The following is a 26,496-nucleotide window of genomic DNA, read 5'->3' on the forward strand; positions in this document are numbered from 1 at the left end:
GGCTTACACAGCTAGTGTGTTATAAACACAGAACATGTTCAAGAGATGATTCAGAAAATGTTCACCAATTAATCCCAGCCTCATTCAAAGGCCCAAGAAAAAGTAATAGTAACAAGAAAATTTTTGGAAAGACAATGATTTGGTTCTATACAAACTGTTGGTTCTGAAAATTCCTCAGTATTCAGGCACAATTACACTTTCCACTCTTCCGCATTTTTATTTACAGGATGCTTCATTGACAGAGGTGTAAAATAAATAAGTACTACTACTTTGTTTTTTACTTAAGTACATTTTTCAGCTATTTGTACTTTACTTTATTAAATTTCATTTAAGGCTACTTTTACTTTTACCTCACAAAATTTTAGGTCAAGTAGCATACTCTTTACTTTCTTACATTTTCCTGCAAATCCTTGTTAGTTGTTACACAGACCAAAATATTATAAATTCATAAAATAGACCTATGCCTTGCAGTTAGGAGACCCAGGTTCGCTTCCCGGGTCCTCCCTGCGTGGAGTATGCATGTTCTCCCCGTGTCTGCGTGGGTTTCTTCCAGGCGCTCTGGTTTCCTCCCACAGTCCAAAGACATGCAGGTTAGGTGGATTGGCGATTCTGAATTGGCCCTAGTGTGTGCTTGGTGAGTGGGTGTGTTTGTGTGTGTGTCCTGCGGTGGGTTGGCACCCTTCCCGGGATTGGTTCCTGTCTTGTGCCCTGTGTTGGCTGGGATTGGCTCCAGCAGACCCCCGTGACCCTGTGTTCGGATTCAGTGGGTTGGAAAATGGATGGATGGATGAAAATAGACCTATCAGATGTGTTGTTGATGTAGGTTATACTTTAGCATTGCTCAGACAAAGCCAATAGAATGGCGTATATCATTCAAAAATAATAGCGCTGTCGTGTGCCTTCCTCTGCTCATTTGGCAGGTTGTTCCCATGCTTCCCACTCACTTTTAAGACACTGAAACTAAATGTGCATTTTCCCTGTGGTTGTTTTTGAATACTATGTTCAAATTTGCAAAATGCAAAGGTGAAATTAAGGCAGTGTCTTCTGGGCCTGCCAGCATCTAATGAAGTCTCTGCTTTCAAGAATTTGCTTTCAAATTTAAAGTAGCATGTTGATGTAAACTTTTTTTTCCCTGTTCTTAAGCTATCTGACATGGAGCCCCTGAAACCCCAAAAAGTGGTGTCTTTTCAATCTTGTGTAAACAAGTTTTTATGGGCTCAAGTAATATCTTGAGATCACAAGTTATATATTGTCCTAAAATTATTCGTATGCTGCATGCACAAAATATTGCTGGAGATTCTAAAGAGCCTAATTACTGAAACACTAGAATGAGCCCAGCCATAAAAGTTGATTGGTAACTGGAGAAGACAAACTCTGGGATTAAGTCAAATCTTTTGGCCTGTGAGGGGTCAGAGAATTGTCCCTGTGCCAAACACAGTGATGTCATGGTCTTGGTGTCCCTTGTTATTTGAGTTCTGATACATGTGGTGTCATTTTTTCCACAAGCAGAGATAAGTAATTTTTGTTGGTACCTTATGGTATTTGATCTCAGGGAAAACTAACAGAACACTGCCTTGCCAACTAGAATCTACTGTACTCTAGAGCCACTATGAATAATGAAAAGTACTAATGACTTATTAAACCCAACCACAGGGGATGCACAAACCAGTGTGTTTCTTCCTGCCGGTCCCAAGCCCAGATAAATGGGGAGGGTTACGTTAGGAAGGGCATCCAGTGTAAAATTTTGCCAGATCAACATGCGAACAACAATACAGATTTCCATACCGGATTGGTTGAGTCCCAGGTTAACAACGACCACCACCAGTACTGTTAGCAAACAGGGTGCTGGCAGAAATTGGGCTACTGTTGGCCAAAGAAGGAGAAGAAGAGGGGGGAGATGTGTCTGGAGGAAAGAGGAGAGGAGGAAGGTAAAGAGAGTGGAACTGAGGGTAGGAACTTTGAATGTTGGCAGTATGACTGGTAATAATAATAATAATTCTTTGCATTTATATAGCGCTTTTCTCACTACTCAAAGCGCTCAGCAATTGCAGGTTAAGGGCCTTGCTCAAGGGCCCAACAGAGCAAAGGGAGAGAGACTATTGACTTATTAAGTTAATATTCTAGTTTTATATGCAAGAGTAAACTTTGAGCAGTGATATATTTTGTCTTGGTCAATTACTGGAGAATTAATGCACATTATTTATTCTATCTTCCACTGAATTGCAAAGTGTGTGACTTATATTATCTCCAGGCTCCCCTTAGTTCTTTACACAATTCAGAAGAGAGCATCTAAATTTAACAAAATGTTCCCATGTCCAGAGCATTCTTCAGTAGAACATTGACTCTCAGACTTGAAATTACCATTTCCGTTTGTTGTAATGAAGCTGAATTATTGTAGTGTAATATTTATGCAAGTTGATTTAATGCTTACAGTGTATATGTATGGGAAATATGTAATTTTGTTGAATGTGTCTAGTGGAGTGCATTAGAATATGAATACACATTGGGTACAAAATAAGAAAAGGAAACCCCAGATGTCTTAAAGGATTCTTGGTACAGATAAATTGCATTTCTGAAATTGTACTAATATTTAATGTACTAATTGCCATTCTAAAATCTGACTTTACTTCAGTGAATTATAATAAACCCAATTTGTATTGATTTTCACTAAGTTTTTTAGTTTCTCATTTACAAAGTATAGGGAATCATCCAAAGTATATTGTAATCATCCAAAAATTTCACCTCGAGATTTTGATGAATCTAGACGTTTTAGACCTCCCTGAGTCTGATTTACTTTCTCGTAGGGAAAGTAATGTAATTGTTGAAAAATTCAATTTTGAGAATTTGATGAATCTCGACGTTTTAGACCTCCCTGAGTCCGAAAATGCCATTTTTGGAATTATGTGTGGGTGTCTGTCTGTGTGTATGTGTATGTAAACACATTAACTTGAGTAAGCTTTCAATTAGGTAAACCAAATTTTGCATACAAGTATTAGGTACAAAATTTAGATTTCTTTCAACTTTTGAGCTATTTCCACTAACCGGAAGTGGTACTTTTTTATTCATGCAGCTGCAACTTTACTTTAATAATAATAATTGTTGAATATATAATTAATTTTATTTGATTTGTTGTTGATGGTTCTCTAAAGTACATAATGTAATAATATAATCATTGTCTTGCGGTTATCTGCAAGTCTAGGGGAGACCACGCTCGATTTTTAAATTGTGCAAGCAAACATGAATTTAAAGGCAGGATCAAAAATATGAGATGAACATTAGGAATGGATATATACAGTACATCATGAAACAAAGTCAGTTATCAATCAGGTTAGTGCTGGGCGGTATACCGGTTCATACAGAAAACCGTTTTTTGTTTTTGTTATGATATGGATTTTTCTTATACCGCAACACCGGTTTAAATTGCCTAAACGACATTCGGAACGTGGCACAGCTGGAAACTGTTCAAGTGGGGACCTTTTTCACTGCTACACCACTAAACACAGACGTGTTGCATGGGGGCTCTTTTTCACTGCTACACCGCTAAATAGGTGTGGTAGTGTAGGTATTGCACGGTGAAAATGGACAGAGAACATTCCGAAACTGAAGCTGTAGCTGACGATAAAGTTGAACATGATGACACAGAAGAACTTTTGCCAAAAAAAAGGAGTCACGTCCGTTGTCTGGAGATACTTTGGTTTTAAAAAGGTCAGATGTGGACCATTATGTTCAAATGTGTGAATACTGTTTCTATACTACTGGATGGATAATACTGCAAGCCAAGTTGTACTTGTTTTATTTGTTTTCAATACAGTGTAATGTACCTGGGTACTGTGTAATAGTGTGACAACATGTTGACTTTAATCTCGACGCTTATGACGAGAATAAAGTCGCCATGTTGACTTTATTCTCAACATTTCTACTTTATTCTCGCCATTTATGTCAAGATTAAAGTCGACATGTTGACTTTATTCTCGTACTTTGTCATTAAAGTAGAACATCGTAAACTAAACTTCATCGTAAAATGAATATTTAATTTACTAGATTTTCTCAAACCCCGTCATAAGTTATATAGCACATTAAATGCTTTGTGTTAAGTGTTCCCCGAGCTTCTTAAACTGACTTCCTCTTGCACTAAGAGGAGGCCCCGGCAGCGATCACCGCACAGAATACATTCACTTCATGATATTCCTGCTCTCTGAACATTTAGAATTCTAAGATAAATACTTGATATAATTTTCATGGTGAAATGCATTAAAGCATGTATTAATCATGTGGGGGCACCGCGGCATGGAGGTTGCACTGCTGCCTTGCAGCAAGGGTGTCTTGGGTGCACCCTGCCTTGCATTTGCATGTTTTTCTGGTGGGTTTACTTCAGTTTCCTTTCAAAGTCATGTAGAATGTGGGGTTTTGTTATACTATATTGACCCTGCTAGTGTATGTTTTGCTCGTATTCACCCTGCGATGTGCTGGCGACTCGTTCAGGGATGGACGCCACCCTGAATGGATGGTATAATTAAACATGTATAACGAAGATATTTTTAAAGTTCTGAACACTCCGTGGGCTAAGTTTATAACTAGTTTTAATTTCACAAAGACGTTTATCGTGTGGTGATTGGTTATGTGGAGAAAGAAAAATGAAAGATAGGAATTGGGGTTTTGGTACGTCAGATAGAGACAGCACGCGTGGAATAAAGAAAGCCTGCTCAGAAGAACATCCATTGAATTCTGTGTTAGTGTCTCCGACCACCAGATCACAAACCCAACATTTACACAATATTTAAGTTAAACCTGTGCGATACCCATTCATACATCCAGTTTTTTGGAGCCTCGTCACACCTGCCATAAAGTTCTCTACACTGAACATACACCTGGGGACCCCTTACTGCGAGGGAGCAGCACTACCGCCTCACCACCGTGCATGTTTAATACCTGCTTTAATTCATTTCATCATGAAAATGATATCAAGTATTTATCTTAGCATTCTAAATTTTCAGAGATCAGGAATATCATGAAGTGAATGGATTCTGTATGATGATCGCTGTCTCCTCTTAGTGCAGGAGAAGTCAGTTTAAGAAGCGTAGTGATTAACAACTGGGTCGGGGAACACTTAACACAAAGCATTTAATGTGCTACATTAACTTATGACGGGGTTTGAGAAAATCTAGTAAATTAAACAATGATTTTAGGATGAAGTTTAGTTTACGACATTCTACTTTAATTATAAAGTAAACTATGAGAATAAAATGGAAATGTCGACTTTAATCTGGACATAAACGGTGAGAATAAAGTGGAAATGTTGAGTTTATTCTCAACATATAGTTTGATTTTTTCTTCCCCATGTCCGTATTTTTTTTCTTCACCGTGGCCCTAATCCGATTCTGTAGGGCTATACCACAAATAGCATTATAAATGAAAGTTTTAGTTTTATTATTTATGCATATAGCTTAGCTTGAAGCAAGGTCCATATTAATGCAGTTTGCCTAAATGATGGTTCAGTTGGTAAAGATGTCATCACCAAGATTGCACTTTTTATTTTATTTTATTTTAATTTGGTGAATACTGTGTAATGCACCTGGACTTGAAGCCTTGAAGTAATAGTGCAACTATCAGTAATAATACTATAATTTATTTTATTGTTATTATTTATTAGTTTAAATATTATGCAGTTTAATGATGGTAAAGTTGTTTAAAAAGTCACTTTAACATGTCGGTGGACAGAGATGGTTAACATTAACAGAAAGTGTAGTTGTTTTACAAAAAATATTTACTATTTATTCCTTTTCTAAGACATGTTCAGTGCAATACAACTTTTGACAAGCACTTCTGGATATTTTTCTAAGTCTAAATGGCTCTTTGGATGGTTGAAAATATGTTGTCAAAATTATAGTTTAAGTTTTTGCAAAATTTGTTCAATAAAAAGGTTCTATATTTTGACTGCATCTGTCATTCAATGTGATTCCTTCTCTTCATTAGTGCCACCCCCTTGAAAACTATCACTTTATGGGGCCATGCAAACCTGTATTAATACTTGTGTGCACATTAAAATGTTTTTTTTTTGTACAACGTACAATGCACTTGACAGTGGAATAGGTTATTCTTAGCCAGTAACTGCATGGAAAATGTGGTTAACATCAACTCATGCATGGGAAAAAAATACCGTTGAATACCATGAAACCGGGATAATTTAGAAAAATACCGTGATATAAAATTTTGGTCATACCGCCCACCCCTAAATCACATACACAGGAACTAAGATTCTGGCAGGAACAATGTCATGTGAAGACTAAAGGGTCTAAAAACTCCACTGGACAAAAAACATTCACATTTATAAAGTATGTAAAAGTTGTGTTGTGACCATCAAGTGTTATTAAGCAAGCCCTCTGTCAGATTTTAAAAAGAATAGTAGAAATTGAATAACCAAGGTTCAAGGGGAGACACTAGACTCAAAGTAATTAAATAAAGCTAATTCAGAACTAAACTAACCCAGCACAGGCACTAAGGCCCCATCCACTGACAGTTTCCTTCCAGACTGCCGTTCTCCCTCTCCTTTTTCCTAGGTTCCCATACCTTTATTCAATATGGGACAAGCTGCACACTGTTCCTCCCAGTGTCACATTGTAGACTGCAATTGCCCCAAAGGTGCCATTAACACCATTAAACATTGCTTATCAGCAATAATTGTCTCAAACATATTCTTTACTTTCCACATTGTACACATTATGTGTTCTTCTGCAAACCACAATCTTCTGCTTTGATTATGTGGAACTCCCTGCACATGTATTCCTAATTTTAGTCTGCTTCTAAGATACACATTTCATTATGTGGATCTCTCATTCTTGGCCTTGCTCTTAATTCCTCTGTCATTGCCCTTGACTCTAGGCTTATAAATAGCTCTTTAAGAGGACTGGCAACTTTTACTAATAATTGAAATTACAATACAACTAATGTGGAAGATTTCATTCCATTAAGGAAAAGGAACATTTTAGCATTAAAGAAAAAAATTGTTAAGTGTTATTAAGCCACCTGGCTGGTCTGTATGTAAGTGAATTGACTGCACAAATTACAAGAAAAAAAAATACTGAAGTTTACTGCCAAACCCATTTGTACCTGTTTCACAAAATAATAAAGACCAAAGAATAAATATTTGTAGATTGGCTGAAATGTAAAGATAAGTGTGTCTAATTTTTAAGAAAATAATGCATATTAGGAACATATTTTACTTTCCTGAAAGATCAGCTGATAAAACTTTATCACATTCCTGGCCATTCTGCAGTTCCCCTGCTTGGACTTGGACTGTCTGGTTGTTATTTGTTCTGTTGTACATTTACAAAGTGTCAGGAAACGAATTTGATGGGCTCTAGCACAAAAAATATAAATAAGCTAATCCTTCTGATTTGGAATTGAATTTAATCCAATTAAAAATGACCACCATCAATAACAAATGTCAAGCATATAAGCTAAGGTACATAAAAGATCGATAGTCATAATTATGTTTTATGGCACTGTGGAAATAACACTATTAACTTATTCATTCTGATGTCAAGTAAGCAAGCATGAGAATAATAAAGCCTTACAAAATAATAACTGTCATCATGGACCCCACATACTCATGAGCCCCGATGCAACTGCCACATCCACACAGCTTATAGTTAAACTATGGCATTTACTTTTGTTTTGATTTTGTTGCATATGTATTGATATTTATGGCACACAGCAAATCCATCAGTTTTAAATTGACGTTTGTACTGTTAAAATAACATTTAAAAGTGTATACATGGAAACAGTTTCTATATGTACAGTTTAAGTGTTAACTTACCACTAGAGAGTTTGCAATGCAACAAGTCTGCTGCACTGTTGCACTATGTACTATAATGTGGCTATATGTTGATGTTTTCAAGACTGACAACAAATACTTTTCATTGTGCTACAAAGTAAAATGGTAATAATTGAAACTAAACTGAATACACTGTCACGCACTTAAGGACCTGACGGGCACCGCGACAAGTCGTGCCAGGGAACAATGGTGGGGTACTAACCTCACTTATTCTGTCTCTCCAGAAAAAACAAAGCACCGCCGCCATGACCATACCCGGAAGACTGTTGATTCCACCCACTTCTGGGTTCCTTTCTTACCTCTGGTCCCCTCCTGATGACGTCATTCACCCATCCACCACCACGACTACCCCATCATTTACATCACTTCCTGTCCTCCGCTATAAATTTTATTTGTTGTTGTTGTGTGTCTGTATGAAAGTACTGACGGAAACCAATTTGCTTTGCAGTATACGGGGCCTCAAAACCCCAAACCTTTATGCTTTGTCTTGTGTTTCTTTACAGTGGCGTAGTAGGCAGGATTAAGCCCGAAAATGACAGAAGGGCAAGACCTGAATGTGGTCCTGACCACCATGGCCAACGAGCTGCAGGCTGTGAAGGTAGACCAGACCGCCATGAAGGCAGAGTTGACCGAGACCCGGAGATGGCTGGCAGCGGCAGAAGCAGTGAAGCCGGAGCCCACTCGGCTCCCACCACCTCCTATCGTTCCACTCTGTGAGGCGGATACATATTGAGTCATACATGTCGGTCTTCGAGAGGACTGCTTCTCGAAACCAGTGGCCAAAGGCAGAATGGGCATCCATACTGGCGCCGTACTTGAAGGGGTGCGTGCAGCACACCTATCATGATCTCCCCGAGGAGGAAACCGCCCAATACGACCTCCTTAAGACCGAGATCTTTAAGCGCTACGGCATAACCTCGGGCCAGCAGGCGAGGGAATGGTGGCTATGGAAATTTGACCTCCACAGCCCGGTGAGAGCTCAGGCATTCGTGTTCGGGCGCTGGCTAAGGCCAGATGTCAACCAGGCCCGTCAGGTAGTTGAGCAGGTAGCCTGTGAGGGGTTGGTCAACACCATGCCGGAATATCTCACCCAGCAGGTCTGTAGGCACCCTTACAAGGACATGAACGGTCTTTTGGAGGTTCTGGAGTGCCAACTGGCAGTAACCCAACTCGGGGGGTCAGAGAAGACTGCTTGAGGGGTCCGACAAGGATGTGTCGCCACCCCTGAGCCCACCCGTCTTGCAGCAGAGTTTCCGGCAAGACCGAAAGAGAGGGTGCCCACCTCCCCACGCTGTTACAATTGCGGCGAGGTGGTACACCTCCTTCCCACCTGCCCTCTGAACATCCTGGAGCCGATGGACTGCACTTGGGCCAAAGGAGAGAGATACTGTGCTCTGTCTAATCCCTTGGCGGTTCCTAATACAGGAGTGGTGTTGCTTAATGGGCACCCGGTGGTGGCACTCTTTGATTTCGGGAGTTAACATTACCATTGTTGCTCACCGTTATGTTCTACTGCGACAATGGGTGGTGTGGTGGATTGCCGGCTTCTTACTCCGGCCATCACCCCCAGGCCGCCAGGAGGAGCTCTCCGGACAGCGTGGACGTGCCCCGAGTTCCAGCAGGGACTCATGGACTATGTAGTTTTTATACGCAGCCCTGCTGGATACCTTGGGGGCCACCAGGAGTTCCTGTAGGAGGACTCGGAGGCTCTTATGTGCCCTATAACCCGGGAGTACGTCATGGTCACGTGACAGGAAGATTCGACGTGCTCCCGGGTTGAACAAAAAGGACTGTTTACCCTGACCCGGAAGGAATAAGGAACTGTGGACTGATTGGGCAGGAACACCTCCGGGTCAGGGTGTATAAAAGGACTCTGGGAAGCCCAGTACATTGAGCTGAGCTGGGAGGTAGGGTGGCAAGTGTCTGGGCGAGGAGGAGATAGTGATTATTGTATTGTATTGTGTTTATGAGTAGTGTGGAGTGGAGGGTGCTTTGTGCACAGTTTAATTATAAAATAAAGAAGTCTTGGACTTTTATCCAGTGTCTGGAGTGGTACCTGAGGGTCCGAGAGGTGGACAAAGGGCTCTACTGCTACAGTGGCACAGAGAACAGATGTAACTTGTGTACACGGAGAGACCAGGTCTAATAGGTCGGCTAAGTGTTACATCTCCTGGAGGGGGAGGCTGAAACAACTGCTCGTTGCTGTATTGCCTGAGCCCCCCTTTCAGCTTACACTGGGACGAGACTGGTCGGAGAATAACCGCAATAGAACAAAAACCACTCCCACACCTAGCCTGGGTCTAATTATGGAGGGTAAAGGGGCCCTCTCTGCTGCTCCATACGCGGTGCTCTTTGGCAACTGATGATGACGTGGACAGCTGGTCGGAGTCTTCTTCGGCGATGGACCTTGACCCAGAAGTGCAACCGGGTGAGGCTCCGGGTCGGACAGACGCTGCCCCAGACTGCCCACCTGATCCACTCAGCGGCATGGAGTATCAGTTTCGCTCCATGCTGGCGTCATTTAAAAGAGAGCAGTGGAATGATGATTCCCTGAAGTTTGCCAGGAATGCCACCGTGTCCGTAGACGTTCTGGAAAATGATCTGTTGTACCGAGTTGCAGAACACGAAGGTGAGAGGCGGAAACTGTTGTTAGTACCAGTCCCAGACCTACAGGTGGGAGGTTTGTGAACTAGCGCACGCCCACCTCTTAGGCGCCCATCTCAGGGCCGAAAAAATACTGAAGCGGGTAAAACTCCAGTTCTATTGGCCCGGAATCAATGAGGAGGTCTGACGTTTCTGTCAGTTTTGCCCGACTTGCCAGCTACGTCAGATACTCCATAGGGATCAGGCTCCTCTGGTTCCGATTCCCCTTATAGATATTCCATTTGAGAGCATCGGTGTTGATCTAGTAGGACCCCTGGAACCTTCGATGTGAGGCCATAAATATGTATTAGTTATGGTCGATTATGTAACCCGGTACCCAGAAGCGGTTCCCCTGCAAACCGCCAATACAAAAAATATCGCATGGGAATTGGTAGGGCTTTTCTCCCGATTAGGCATACCCAAACAAGTCCTTATGGACCAGGGCAGGCCCTTTACTTTGGATACGTTCAGGGAGGTTGCCAAGTTACTCATCTTGAAAACATCTGTTTATCATCCTCAAACGGACAGGTTGGTAGAAAGATTTAACCAAACCCTTAAACAGATGCTCCGCAAGGTAGTCAGCACGGACGGTAGGACCTGGGACCAGCTGTTACCCCTGGTACTTTTCACCTATCGGGAGGTGCCACAAGCCTCTACAGGGTTTTCCCCTTTTGAATTATTATACGGACGCCAGCCTCTGGGCATTTTGGACATCCTAAAAGAAGGTTCGGAAGGAGAGGCACTTCCCTCCACTAACATATTAGAGTACAGTTAGGTCCATAAATATTTGGACAGAGACAACTTTTTTCTAATTTTGGTTCTGTACATTACCATAATGAATTTTAAATGAAACAACTCAGATGCAGTTGAAGTGCAGACTTTCAGCTTTAATTCAGTGGGGTGAACAAAACGATTGCATAAAAATGTAAGGCAACTAAAGTATTTTTTTAACACAATCCCTTCATTTCAGGGGCTCAAAAGTAATTGAACAAATTAAATAACTGGAAATAAAATGTTCATTTCTAAAACCCAAGTCTTGAACTCATGGACATCACCAGATGTTGGGTTTCCTCCTTTTTAATGCTCTGCCAGACCTTTACTGCAGTGGCTTTCAGTTGCTGTTTGTTTGTGGGCCTTTCTGTCCGAAGTTCAGTCTTCAACAAGTGAAATGCATGCTCAGTTGGGTTAAGATCAGGCGACTGACTTGGCCATTCAAGAATTTTCCACTTCTTTGCTTTAGTAAACTCCTGGGTTGTTTTGGCTGTATGTTTTGGGTCATTGTCCATCTGTATCATGAAACGCCGCCCAATGAATTTGACTGCATTTAGCTGGATTTGAGCAGACAGTATGTCTCTGAACACCTCAGAGTTCATTCGGCTGCTTCTGTCCTGTGTCACATCATCAATAAACACTAGTGTCCCAGTGCCACTGGCAGCCATGCACGCCCAAGCGTGCCTCCACCGTGTTTTACAGATGATGTGGTATGCTTTGTAATGAGCTGTTCCATGCCTTCTCCATACTTTTTTCTTGCCATCATTCTGGTTGAGGTTGATCTTGGTTTCATCTGTCCAAAGAATGTTTTTCCAGAACTGTGCTGGCTTTTTTAGATGTTCTTTAGCAAAGTCCAATCTAGCCTTTCTATTCTTGAGGCTTATGAGTGGCTTGCACCTTGCAGTGCACCCTCTGTATTTACTTTCATGCAGTCTTCCCTTTATGGTAGATTTGGATATCGATACGCCTACCCCCTGGAGAGTGTTGTTCACTTGGTTGGCTGTTGTGAAGGGGATTCTCTTCACCATGGAAATGATTCTGTGATCATCCACCACTGTTGTCTTCCGTGGACATCCAGGTCTTTTTGCGTTGCTGAGTTCACCAGTGCTTGCTTTCTTTCTCAGGATGTACCAAACTGTAGATTTTGCCACTCGTAATATTGTAGCAATTTCTCCGATGGATTTTTTCTGTTTTCGCAGCTTAAGGATGGCTTCTTTCACCTGCATGGAGAGCTCCTTTGACCGCATGTTGTCTGTTCACAGCAAAATCTTCCACATGCAAGCACCACACCTCAAATCAACTCCAGGCCTTTTATCTGCTTAATTGATAATGACATAACGACGGACTTGCCCACACCTGCCCATGAAATAGTCTTTGAGTCAATTGTCCAATTACTTTTGAGCCCCTGAAATGAAGGGATTGTGTTAAAAAAAATGCTTTAGTTGCCTCACATTTGTATGCAATCGTTTTGTTCACCCCACTGAATTAAAGCTGAAAGTCTGCACTTTAACTGCATCGGAGTTGTTTTCATTTAAAATTCATTGTGGTAATGTAGAGAACCAAAATTAGAAAAAAGTTGTCTCTGTCCCAAATATTTATGGACCTAACTGTATATCGCACAGTTATACGATAGATTGGAGAAAATTAGGCCTTTATTAAAAGATCACATGTCGAAGGCTCAAGCAGCGCACTACAACAGAAACACCTCCCTGCGGAAGTTTCAACCAGGGGACCGAGTAATGGTGCTTGTGCCCACTTCACATTCCAAATTATTGGCCTGTTGGCTTGGCCCTTACGAGGTGAAAGAGAGAAAGGGCTCGAGAACTATTTGGTACACCAACCAAATCGTCGGCCGAGCGAGAGGGTATAACACGTTAACCTCCTGAAGCTGTGGAAAGACAGGGATTGATCACCCCGTTTCTGGCCCTACCCTCTCCCTTTTCTCCAAAACAAATGACCTTAACCTTGGTCGCAATTTGACTTTCTCCCAGCGGCAGGAGCTCGAACGAGCAATCCTGTCTGTCCCGGAAGTGGTCAGTGAAGCACCAGGCCACACCTCACTGATTCAGCACGACATAGTGATGGACCCAGGGGTGGGAGTCAGGGAACACCCCTACCGCCTCCTGGAGGCGAAACGTGCTGAGGTGGAACTAGAGGTCCAGCACATGTTGGACATGGACATCATTGAAGAAGGCCACTGTCTTTGGTCTAGTCCCATCGTCCTCGTTTCTAAGCCAGACGGTTCATGGAGGTCCTGCAATGACTTCCGACGGCTCAACCAGGTCTCCAAATTTGATGCCTACCCCATGCCCCGCGTGGACGAGTTCCTCGAATGACTGGGGATGGCCCGTTATTTGACTACTCTTGACATGACAAAGGGATACTGGCAAATTCCCTTAACGGCATCCACAAGAGAAAATACGGCATTTAGCACCCCTAGTGGACACTGGCAATACAAGGTCCTCCTATTTGGACTGCACGGGGCGCCAGCAACCTTTCAGCGTCTGGTAGATAGAGCGCTAAGGCCCCACTAGTCCTATTGTGCTGCCAACCTGGATGACGTTGTCATTTATTCCGGCACCTCGGAGGAACATGTGTTTCAGGTTTACGCCGTCCTCCTGATTCTAGCGAAGGCAGGGCTTCGGATCAATCCACAAAAATATTATTTTGGGTTGAACGAAACCAAGCATTTAGGCTACCTGGTGGGAGGAGGACTGGTGAAACCACAGAGTTCTAAAATAAAGGACATCCTTGAATGGCTCTGTCCGATAGTCAAAAAACAGGTGCAAGCCTTCTTGGGATTGATGAGTTACTACTGCCGGTTTGTACCTCATTTTTCCAAGACAGCAGCCCCTTTGATGGATCTGACAAAGAAACAGGCCCCTTTACATGTGGTGTGGAACGATGTTGCAGAACAGGCATTCTGCGACTTAAAAACAGCCCTAACAACGGCACCTGTATTGAGAACTCCTGATTTTTCTCTTCCTTTTCTCCTCCAGACCGATGCTTCGGACACAGGTCTAGGTGCTGTGCTGAGCCAAAGCATCAATGGTGTCTAACATTCTGTGCTGTACCTGAGCCGGAAACTGTTGGACTGGGAGACCAGGTAATGGGAAGCCTTGGCCATCAAGTGGGTGGTAACTCATCTGCGGTACTCCCTGCTGGGTCGAGAATTCACCCTGGTGACAGACCATGCCACCATCCAGTGGATGGCCCACCACAGGGATTCGAATCCTCGGGTCACCAGGTGGTTTTTGGATTTGCAGCCATGTAAGTTCACCATCACTTATCGCCGTGGTAACCTTCAGGCCAATGCTGATGCTCTCTCTCGGGTTCATGACCTCTTGGTTCGGGCCGCCCAACCCAGTGGGTCTGGGCTGAAGGGGGGTCATGTCACACACGAGCGCATGGGGAGCGGCTTAAGGACCCAACAGGCACCACGACAAGTCGTGCCAGGGGACAATGGCAGGGTACTAGCCTCTCTTATTCTGTCTCTCCAGAAAGAACGAATCACCGCCGCCATGACCATACCTGCAAGACTGTTGATTCCACCCACTTCCAGGTTCTTTTCTCACCTCTGGTCCCCTCCTGATGACGTCATTTACCCATCCACCACCACGACTACCCCATCATTTACATCACTTCCTGTCCTCCACAATAAATTGTCCGCCAGCCATTTTTTGTTGTTGTGTGTCTGTTTGAAAGTACTGACAGAAACACATTTGCTTTGCAGTATACGGGGCCTCAAAACCCCAAACCTTTATGCTTTGTCTTGTGTTTCTTTACAACACATAACCTCAAATTGTCTGACTTGTATGTGGCAGGCAGCAATTCACAATCATTTAAACATTGCAGTATCCAGTGGGCCTGTATTCTTTTACAATGCACTGCATACAAAAGGCACATTGATATTGTATTTGAGCGTAAAGTTAAATTGTAACACCTTTTAAAAATGATGACCTCAACTAAGAGATGCAGCCTTGGAAAATGAAAACTATTGTTTATTCATCACATCTTCATCAAATAATTTCAATAACGCAACTTAATTTGGACTTCAAAATAATTGCACTGGCCCTTAAAACTAAGTATGTCCAGTAAAAGAAGGAATGCATGAAATGGCAAGACAACAGTTTATTATAGAAAAAAGTTTGAAATAGTGTAAGCCACCATAATTTGGGGTATTCATTAGAAATGCAGTGATTTATTTCATGAGGTAAAATACATAATAAACAAGAATAGTTGTGTCTAAATTTGATTAATTAAAATGTGTGTTTCAACTTAAATGTTTAAAGTCTAATTATTCAAGATTGTAATAGAAATTTGTCATATCTCACCCTCTAAGAGAGATCCCTAGTAAATGATCAATAATAAAAAATCAAATATTTGTAATCAATGAACTTAAAATAGAAATTTTCTTCTTTTCACTCTCAGATAGAAGTTCATAGAGGACTAGATCCCAAGTAAAGGTCCAAAGTCAAAAATAACATTATACTTGTAATCTCTGACCTTGAAATAGTCTAAAAGAATACATGCTTAGGTTTGAAATATGTAATTTTTAACCTTCTGGGAGTGGCTCTAAGAAGGACCACTGCTAATGAAGCAAATATCAAAAATATTATGATCAGCAACCTCAAAATAGCATAAAACAACATTCAACATACCTATATTACCGATCCCCATTTTTTAAAGTTTTGTAAAAAGCAGTAACTTTGACCTGTTGTATCCCAATGGGAGGGGACCTCTGGAGCTGGTTGATGCGATGTAAACAACTTTAAATTATTCAGATCACTTTTACTGAAGACACCCATTGGTTTACCCTTTATCATAAGGGTGTAATTTCCTTCACAAATTATGAACCAAAAATGGCCTAAAAAAGAAGGTTTCTCAGGTCTAGAGTGCCAAAAATAGGGGGAAACCACAAAAGGTTTGATGTCTGGCATAACTAGACCTCAAGGCAAGTCAAACACTATATCATATGTTGGAGTTTTCTAATACTGGTGAGTCAGGAGGCGCCCGATGAAAAAAAAAATTGAACTGATTTCAAACTGTTTATACAGTAACACTTGTGAACACAAAAACAAAACATTTTAAACAATCAGGTCTCTAAGATATAAGAGCACAATATAAACTTATATATTATTATATATATATTAATATATTCATATTATATATTATTATTATTATTATTATTACTTATATATATTCGTTTTCACAAAAAAATAATTTCTATATTTCTAACAGTATGTAAACATAGGCCTAGAATGGAGGTGCCATGGCTGATGAAATGCAGTTAAGTGGGTCTACTGGAAACAGAACACAAAGCTGTTATTTCACAAAAAAATAATTCCTATATTTCTAACAGTATGTAAACATAGGCCTAGAATGGAGGTGCCATGGCTGATGAAATGCAGTTAAGTGGGTCTACTGGAAACAGAACACCAAGCTGTTAGTCATCAAATTTTTTCAAGTGCTTTGACTTTATATCATTTACATGTGATTGACCTCACAGAAAACTTGGGAGGCTGACCGATAAACTGCTGCTCTAAATTCTTCGCTTTCAGCCGCTTTGCAATATAGTATTTAGCAAGATAATGAAAGAAAGGAACATTCTGGGAGTGGAAGCAGCAAAACCACCATAAGTGCAAGAAGTGATTGCTCTGATGGTATGCTTTAAGTTTGTATGAATGGTGTTTCAACTATGTTTCAACTTTCAAGCAAGACTTACATGTTTGCAGAAACAATTAAAATACCTGCTATGGATCAGACATCAAGGGGAGCATACCATACAATAAAATGGGCTAAAATATGTGACTACACAATTCTACTGAACAGACTATTTATTTGAATTTTTTTTAAGTGTGTACTATTGTTTCAACTTTCAAGCAAGACTTACATGTTTGCAGAAACAACTAAAATACCTGCTATGGATCAGACATCAAGGGGAGCATACCATACAATAAAATGGGCTAAAATATGTGACTACACAATTCTACTCAACAGTTAGACTATTTATTTGATTTTTTTTTAAGTGTGTACTATGGGATTTCTGGTGTGTCTGCCAAGGATCACATATCTTTCTTAGATATAAGCTTTCTCCAACCACAAATTGTAGCCTGATTATAAACAGAAAATATTCTTCATATTTTCACTTTACAAGGCCTGTGATGTGCATAAAGGCTCTCAAAACTGTATGAGCTGTTGCCCAGGAATCCTTTTCGTTACATGTATACGATGTTTTCTGCCTTTCAAATAGTGGAAGCTCTAATTGAAAATGGCACACATGCACAATATTGTTGACTGTAGTGGAAAAAGAGCAGAAGATAGTCAAGTTCTTTTTTAGTGTTAATTGTTCTTGGAATGGACTGGTGCCCTGTCCTGAGTTGATTTCTGTCTTGGACCCAGTTCTGCTAGAATTCATTCCACAGCACCTCAGTGGCTCTGACTTGGATTAATAGGTTTGCAAATGTTATTTTATCTCTGTTTAATTACCATTTGTCAAATATTTCTTTCCTCTGAGTGTCCTAAATGATAGGCTTTAAGTGTAACACAGGAAACAATGAATACATGTCAGAACAGTGTAACAGTGTATGGAAAAATGCTGCAGAAAATGTATTCACAAACAGTCACGCTGTGTAAACTCCACAATGCACTCAATAAAGAATCTATCTCCAGAACACTGAATTGCTAGCCACTATACTTTTAAATCATGATATATACAAAGGGGCCCTATCCGTGCTAGGACTGCCCAATGTCCCCATGTCAGAGGTGTGGTGTTCTGTGGGGATTTCAGTTTTTTGACTATATCCCAAAGGTGTACATGTTAGGCTAACTGGTGAATCTAATTTATCTTGTATGAGCAAGCCCTGTGGGAAATTGTGACACCCCCCTCCACCCCGCCCCTTACACACTGAAAGTAATTAATGACAATTGATAAAGGATTAATGGATAGATGACATATTACATAAGTTATTCTGCTATTTACATCGCTTTGGATATGTTTGCATAAAGTACAAAAGCACTTTTTGTCATCATATTGTCTGTCTGCATGAAACAGCTGTGCTTCCAGTTTAACCTTCCACTACTTTTAAACTAATAATGCTACATCATTTAATTGAAATCTAGTGTATGTAAAAGCAATTCAGACACCACAAGTCTGCCTGGGTCTTGTCTTAAGCGACATGCATTTCATGAACTTAAATGCTTGGAATTGCATTCTTTTATTCCTGTTGTTTTGAACTGACTCAATGTCACAACAATATTTAGTAAACAAAAATGAGATATTTCTGTCTTTGATTAGGTCACACCTAAATGTTATGCCAGGTGTACTTTTTCAGCTTGTTTAAGTATTTTTTCAAATACACTTTTTTACTTCATTAGCCATTTTTCTCTTTTCATGTATACATTCCAATAAACAGTCATTCTTAGATTTTATTTTTCCTAACTTTGATGACTCTGTAATTAAACTCTTATTATTAAAGTCATATACTGTAATTAATTACAAATGTTCTTCAGAAGTGATAAGAGCAAGAGAAATACCTGAACTTAATGCGTTGGGTGGAAGCTTTTCAGATGGATAAGATGTAAGGACAGATGATGCATGAAAGACAGGTGAGGTTAAAACTGTTTTCGAGGACACTGCCATTACTGTTGGTGTTTTCTGTGATGCTGTCATTGGTATCGTTTTCGCATTGGTGGATGTCCCATTTGTTGTTATTGTTGTCACTTTGGCTGATGTCCGATTTACAGTTGATGTCATGTTGGTTGATGACTCTTTTGTGGTTAAAATTGTTTTACTGGTTGAAGGCCCCTTTACTGTTGATAACGTCACATCAGCTGATGTCCTAACTGTTGTGGGTGCATTGGCTGATGTCCAAGTTGCTGTTATTGTGGCACTGGCTGATGTTCCTTTTGTTCCTATTGTTGTCAAACTGTTTAATGACCCATTTGTTATTTTTGTTGTTGCACTGGTTTGTGGTTCCTTTGTTCCTATTATTGGTAAATCAGATGTTGGCTTTGTAGTTGTTATTGTTGTTCCAGTAGTTGATGTCACACTTGTTGTTGTTGTTGTGTTATACGATGGCTTGTCCTCTGTCTCATTAAAGTTATCATTTTTAGTCCCACTTGATGTAATCTCATGAGTCAATGTAACAGAGATGCTCTTTAAAGAATATCCCTTTGTTGTGGCGACAACTGGTGATATGCTGCTATTTGGTGGATTAGCAATATCTGATGCAAATGCTGTATTAAAGAAAGAAAGAAAGACCAACAAGTGATTGTCTGAGCAACTTAACAATTATAGGTAAAATCCACTGTGAACATTAGTCATTTGATCTTAACAAACTATTTCCAGATTTTTCAAAATGCAAAGCAAATCATAACTTCTTTATAGGTTTGATTTAATTTCATTATTTGTATTGGATTAGACAAGGCACACAAAAGCCTTTAGATTCATCATACTATACAATACTTATAAATAAACAATAAAATGTGCACTTCACAATATGTACTTCCTCAGAGCATTTAAAATCCCATATTTTTATTTTTTGCAACTGCATCAAAATATGAAGAAAGTATTTGCTTAACCAAATTAAGGAGACAGAAAATGGTGATCCTCATAATAAGTAGGATGGCAGACTAGTATGGGGCAACAAAGGTAAAGTGTCAGTCAGGCTTGCTAACCTCAAGGGAAAATAACTCAATCTATTATGTGTCATGGGTCAAGATCCCAGGTGATTAATAACTCTCTTTTATGCTATGTGAGACCAGAAATGTGCCCTGGTCTACAAAAAAAAATAACAAACACTGACAATTCAATAAAAAGCTTCACGGATGTTTACGGAATTTACAGTATCAGTTTAAGAAAAAGAGTCTCAGACTCAGTTGCTTTCCATTTGCTGTTAATGCAACTGATAAGCCATAAAGCATCGTGTATTTGTGCTTTGAAAATGAATTAGTCTATACTTTGCACAAGTACTGTATACCGTTAGCCAGCATAAAATAAGTACACCGATGAATATTAACTGGCCTGGAACGTAAGAGTGAGGCTATGTATGTGACTGTGCCTTGAGATCTGCTGGCATAGCATCTATGGTTTGTTGTAGCCTTATGCCCACTTATGCCCAGTGCTGCTGGGATAGGCTCCTTAATTCTCTATTACAATTAATTTCAAAAGATCTTAATTTATGTGTTAAATTTTGCATGGTTACATCATTTAAGTTAACTGTTTGGTATTTTTGAGCCTATTTGTAATTTGTGCCTGTATTCAGGTCCAGTGCTACATAGTGTAAGAAAACAAGCAAGCCCGCGATTCTCGAAAGAATCGCAAATCCAAGAATGGCAATCACTTTCTGTTCCCTCCGATACTTGGAGGGATGAAATATCATGGAGGGTGGGTGCGTCCTGGGAAAGTTCATTTAATGAAATAAACATATTTGTACTAAAGCGGTTTCTTTTTGTAGCTGTGACTCAGTTGTAGGCGCCTTCGTTTATTGTTTTTATCCATGCAGTCTCTTTTTTGTTTTTCTATGGCTGTGTCGTCAGCGAAAAGTCGGTTGCTGACGGCGGCGGATTCGCGTGCTGAAGTGACCATGGCGGCGGATCTGGGCATGGAGGGCTACATTACTAAACGAACATGGTATATGTGGTGGTTTGAGCGGTCGCTTTCGGGCGGCTGTACAACTTGGCGTGCACGCTTTACCTCAGGTTTAGTTCACAGGTCGGAGCCATGGTAAAGTTTTCATTTAGTTAAATAAACATATTTGTACTAAAGCGGTTTCTTTGTGTGGGCGCCTTCGTTCATTGTTTTTATCCATATGGGCTTGTGTACAGGTCGTAGCCATAAGGGTTCGTGTTTGTATTACTAATCGTTGAGCTCCTTCCATTTGGAGCCGTGACTCCTTTGCCTCTGCTGTGTCAGAAGCGCGTTGTGGGCGAGTTCGTTCATTGTGTTTATCCATACGGGCTCGTTTTGTATTTCCGTTAGTTGAGCTCTTTCATTGTGGAGCCGTGACGTCTTTGCTTCTGGTGTGTCTGAAGCGCGTCATAGGAGCCTCCGTGTATTGTTTTTATCCATGCGGTCTCGTCTTTGTTGTTCTGTGGCTGTGTTGTTAGGTAGAAGTTGTTTACTGTTAGGAAACATACTCCAACTTACACACACTGACTGCTGGCACAGTGGATTAGAGCAGGTGTAGTTTACAGGTTGTGGTGTTTGGGCGCCACGCACTGACTCTGGGAACTACGGGCTCGGTTTTGTATTACAAATCGTTGAGCTCACAGGTTGTGTTGTTCGGGCGCCACCTACCGACTCTGGGAAGCCGCTGGGTTTGACTCTGGGGCGCTGCGGCGCAGTGCACATGTGCGTCGGTGAGTCCGCCGTCTGTGCATAAATTAAACTGTGGTTTAGTAATATAGATCAGGCACCAATGCTATATGGGATGCTAGACCTTATGAACTGTTACACACACAAATATTATTTAGCATATCAAGTCAATTTGAGAATCCACATTGACCTGGGTTGAGTACATGTATGTGTATTCTTTGGGCTTGGAATTCATTGAAGAGCTGTTATCATCCAAAGTCCTAGTGCTGCTAGGCTTGGGCTTCATCTACTTTACACAATATGTAAACAGCAATGAAGATAACTAACCATATTTTATTATTATTATTATTATTATTATTATTATTAGAAAACAACACTGATATACAATGGTGGCTTCACTAAGTGATACATTCCTTCTATTAACACAAGTTAGGAGTGCATGGAGGAAAAGAAATTTGCTTAACATTCCCAAAGAATAAGAAATTCTGCTCCAGAGAAGAACTGAAATTAACACAACATAGTGATACATAATTAATGGAAAATTTTTTAATCACAACTAAAGTAGTGATGCCACCTTTTGTGTTCCTATGTTCTTAGTTAATCTGTCGTATCATTTTCCAGGAATTAATATACTGTAGTTTATATATCAAGCTATACATGCATTGAATGAACTAATATTTACACCAAAAGCAGTGCTTATAAACTAAACTGAACTAAACTTAGAAACTAAAGCTCTAATGTTTATAGACTATGAACAACCTTTGCAGATATTATATACCATAAAAAAGGAAATATATATAGATAGATAGATAGATAGATAGATAGATAGATAGATAGATAGATAGATAGATAGATAGATAGATAGATAGATAGATAGATAGATAGATAGATAGATAGATAGATAGATTCAGACAGCAAAGTATGCCTTTACTATCTTCACATTCCAATCTTCCCTCCAGCATAACCATTAGCATTAAACATCAAACTTACTAAACTTTGTAAAACATTATTCCTGATGCCAATAACTTTATGAATTAATTACTGAATGCAGGCTTGCATTCACAGTACTCTATACTGTAATATTGTAAAGTAACTATATACAGTATTTATGATGCTTTCTTTTATTGTACATGTACTATTTGACATAGATACTCTGATATTTATATGATAATTACATATATATATATATGCCTATGTGTGTGTATAAGTGTTAGTTTTAAATTTTCTACAATTACTACTTGATGATAATACAGCAATTTCATAATCAGTCTCATAAATATGTAAAAGTTTGTTTAAATTTGATACTAGTGAGGTGGTAAATTTAAATCTACCGATACTATTTAAAGCCTAATGATACATAAAATACATTACAATAAAACCCTTTTCTGTATTTAAAATGTAACAGCTGAAAAATATTATAGTTTCGATATAATGAGACCTTTTATTACAGAAGTACTACTTTCATTCTTATCATTCTGTACAGATATAGGTCTTTAGGAGTTAATTTACTAATAATGTGTCCCAGTAATTGATGATATTTACGAGTGTCTTCTGATAAGTCACTAATTCTGTATACATATGAAATAGAGGTTCACTTTAGACTGCTACTGGGTCCGTCGCTCATAATGTATGGATGAGATCGATTGCTGCATTTTGGATGAGCTGCTTGATATATTGATAATTTACAGCTATGCTTCACTCCATTATGTAATATTCTAATAATAATTGAGAGATAACATTGTAATCCAAAGTTCTCTAGAAGAACTATTTGATATTCCATTCAGGTTGTACAAAGCTCTTTTTTTTAGTCTACTGCTTCCTACTCTAAGATTATTATATAAATTCTATCTATTATTTGACAGTAATAATGCTGTATAAATTTCATTAATGTTAAGTCGGCTACCTAATACACACCATTAATAGTTGTATGGTTCATTTCATTTTATTCCATCAATACTATTGAATACTGCATTTTTCAGATGTGTGATATTTCACTTTGGTATTTTTTTTTTTTAATTATTACTTAAATATGGTTTGGTATTTTAGTAATGCTGCATGCATTTATGTGCATGAGTGAAAGTGCCCTAGAGTGAGCAGGCAGCCCATCCAGGGTTGAATTTTTCCTTCCTTCCTTGACTTTGAGACCCTGGAAAAGACTGGTTCAAAAACATTTCTCTTTTTCTTATAAAAACATCAAACCAATATTGACGAGAACAGGCAATTCAGCCCAACAAAGCTCATGAACCCTACTCACCTAATTTTTCCAAAATAACATCAATTCAAGTATTTCAGGCCAGTACATTTAACTACACTATGTGTTAACTTGTTCCGTGTGGCTATAGCTCTCTCAATGAAGAAAGAATTTCAAACATATCTATAAAATCACCCATAGCAAGTTTCAGTCTGTGTAATATTTCCCTTAAATCACATAAATTCTGTTCATCAACTCAGTTTGGCTACTTCCTGTTCATGACGGCTAATGTTCTAATATGTTTATTTTATTGCAATTCAGTTTTTTTAACAATGCTGTGTATATTTAGTTGTATGAGTGACTGTGTTCTTGGGTGGATTTAAAGTCCATTAAGGTTGGGTTCCTGCTTTGCATCAACTTCTGTCTGCAGCAGCTTCCACCTCAACAACCCTGGATTGGTTAATGCGGGTACAGATAAGGGACAGATGAATGAATGTTTAGTTAACATTATTCTATCACCTAGTACTGTAAATTTAAATTAACAGGGGGTAACTCACTTTATTGTAACAGTAATATTAATCAGACATTTTTGGAATGTGGTTTTTCACTTTATTAGATAATATCCATCCATTATCCAACCCGCTATATCCTAACTACCGGGTCACGGGGGTCTGCTGGAGCCAATCCCAGCTAACACAGGGCGCAAGGCAGGAAACAAACCCCGGGCAGGGCGCCAGCTCACCGCAGGGCACACACACACACAGGACAATTTAGAATCGCCAATGCACCTAACCTGCATGTCTTTGGACTGTGGGAGGAAACCCACACACACACACACGGGGAGAACATGTAAACTCCACGCAGGGAGGACCTGGGAAGAGAACCCGGGTCTCCTAACTGCGAGGCAGCAGTGCTACCCACTGCGCCACTGTGCTGCCCTTATTAGATAATATTCAAAATATATTTTAAATGTGTTACATAACTTTATTGTTGAGTTAGTGCTTGATATTTTAATAATATCATAGATTTTTGGTGGTATGAATGACTAGGCCTTGTGATGGACTGGTAGCTCATCCACATTTGGCTCCTGCCTGGCACCTGCATCTGCCAGGGTAGGCATCAGACTCCATAAGCCTTTATTTGTCAAGAAAGGTGCAGAACATAGATGAATGATTTTTTGGTAACTTTACTGTGTTACTTTTTATATTAATATTTAGAGTGGGTAACTTACTTTATTCTATCAATACTTCATACTATTTTAATTTTTTTAGGTGTAAAGTTTATCACTTTGAAATATAGTACCCAAATAACATGTAAATGTGTTGTAGAGATACTGCTTGATGCTATAATAATGTATATTTTTGGGTGTGTTAAGTGACCATGTCCTGCAATAAACTGATAGCCACTCCATAACTGGCTTCTGCCTTGTACCTGCTGCTGTAAAAATACTCTGGCCTCTGAAACCTTGAAAATGGATTGATGGATGGATACTTATACAGTATATTTATATTTGAAAAGGATCTACTGTACAGTAGTTTGCTTTATTCTAGTATTTATTTGATACATACAGCTTTTCAGTTTAGTAAGTCTTATCAGTTATTACAGTGTTCACTTTTCACCTAGCAATGCAACTTTAATGTTTTAATGATGGGATGATGGCTTACTTAAGTCTGGCAGTAATGCTGAATCATAGTGCAAGATTACAGAGTCAGTGACTATAACCTTCAGTACCCATTACTTCACTGAGTATGTAATCCAATGTATCTGTTAAATATCATCGCCATGAAACGTTTTTAAATGTCAGCATATATATTTATTGTAAAAACCGGCAAAGTAACTTTTTCAAGCATTTTCAAGTTTTTACAGCTAAAAACAATAATACTACTGCCATTGATATTAATATTTCAATTCATGCAACTTCTGTATTTCAGAGGTCTTGTCTATATATAATATTTATTATAATAAACGTAACTTATCATCTATTTTAATATGGAACGTTGAATAAACTAAAACTAAACGTTCCAAAACAAGTAAAAACAAAACTCTAAAAGCAAGTCATAAAAAGAACTGGAGCCGCTATCTTTAAACTTTCCTGTAGATTCTGTGGCTTCTATGCGTTATTGGGACTTCCCAGCACAATCGATCGCCCACTTACCTGCTAGCAGCGCGGAAGATATAAGCAGCAACGCGATCGACATGATTCTTTGGTGCGGCCGCTTCTAGTTACACAGCGTGCAGCAGCCGGCCTAGCGGACTGAGTGAGCACAGGCGGAAACAATGCGCTTGCAGCGATGGGGCTGAAAATACAATAATCTGTGATAAGGGCACGCCTCTTTCCTGACAGTGGCGCACAAACGGACACACAAGAAGGACTTAGGTAAAAAAAAAAGCGAAAGAGAGCGGATGAGAAGCCAACGTCATCGTGCGGTGCGGTTAACTTTGAGACCTGCGTTACGCTTTCGCTTGTGGAAAAAAGGTCGAATATATAAAGTGCAACTCCAGCAACAATTAATCAGTTTTTCATTTAAACCTAATTTAAAATGTTCGGAATATAAAATATTGGTATCATATACGACAGCACATCCTTATAGATGACAGGTAAGAAAAAAGTAACGTACATTTTTAGGTAGCCCGTCTTAATTCATAATTGAGAGTATATGGCACTTTTAAATACGTGTATAGGTAAAGCACATTAACAAGGTGGATGTACAGATAACGTACATTAACAAATGATAGATA

The 26,496-nt window shown here is 39.6% G+C and overlaps 1 protein-coding gene across 1 annotated transcript in view; it reads right to left on the bottom strand.

Annotated features, from left to right (window-relative positions):
* The window catches only part of parm1 (prostate androgen-regulated mucin-like protein 1), a 42,002-nt gene extending 15,935 nt beyond the window's left edge, over nucleotides 1–26,067 (bottom strand). The window contains exons 1-2 of the mRNA XM_028802277.2: nucleotides 25,913–26,067; nucleotides 18,785–19,486 (exon numbers count right to left, since the gene is read on the bottom strand). Coding sequence (XP_028658110.1) covers nucleotides 18,785–19,486; nucleotides 25,913–25,955 — 745 coding nt within the window. The 5' untranslated portion in view covers nucleotides 25,956–26,067. The remainder of the gene's footprint in view (nucleotides 1–18,784; nucleotides 19,487–25,912) is intronic.
* Nucleotides 26,068–26,496: the final 429 nt, after the last annotated feature.

The sequence above is a fragment of the Erpetoichthys calabaricus genome, chromosome 5 (assembly GCF_900747795.2).
Source record: "Erpetoichthys calabaricus chromosome 5, fErpCal1.3, whole genome shotgun sequence".
Taxonomy (NCBI): Eukaryota; Metazoa; Chordata; class Cladistia; order Polypteriformes; family Polypteridae; genus Erpetoichthys; species Erpetoichthys calabaricus.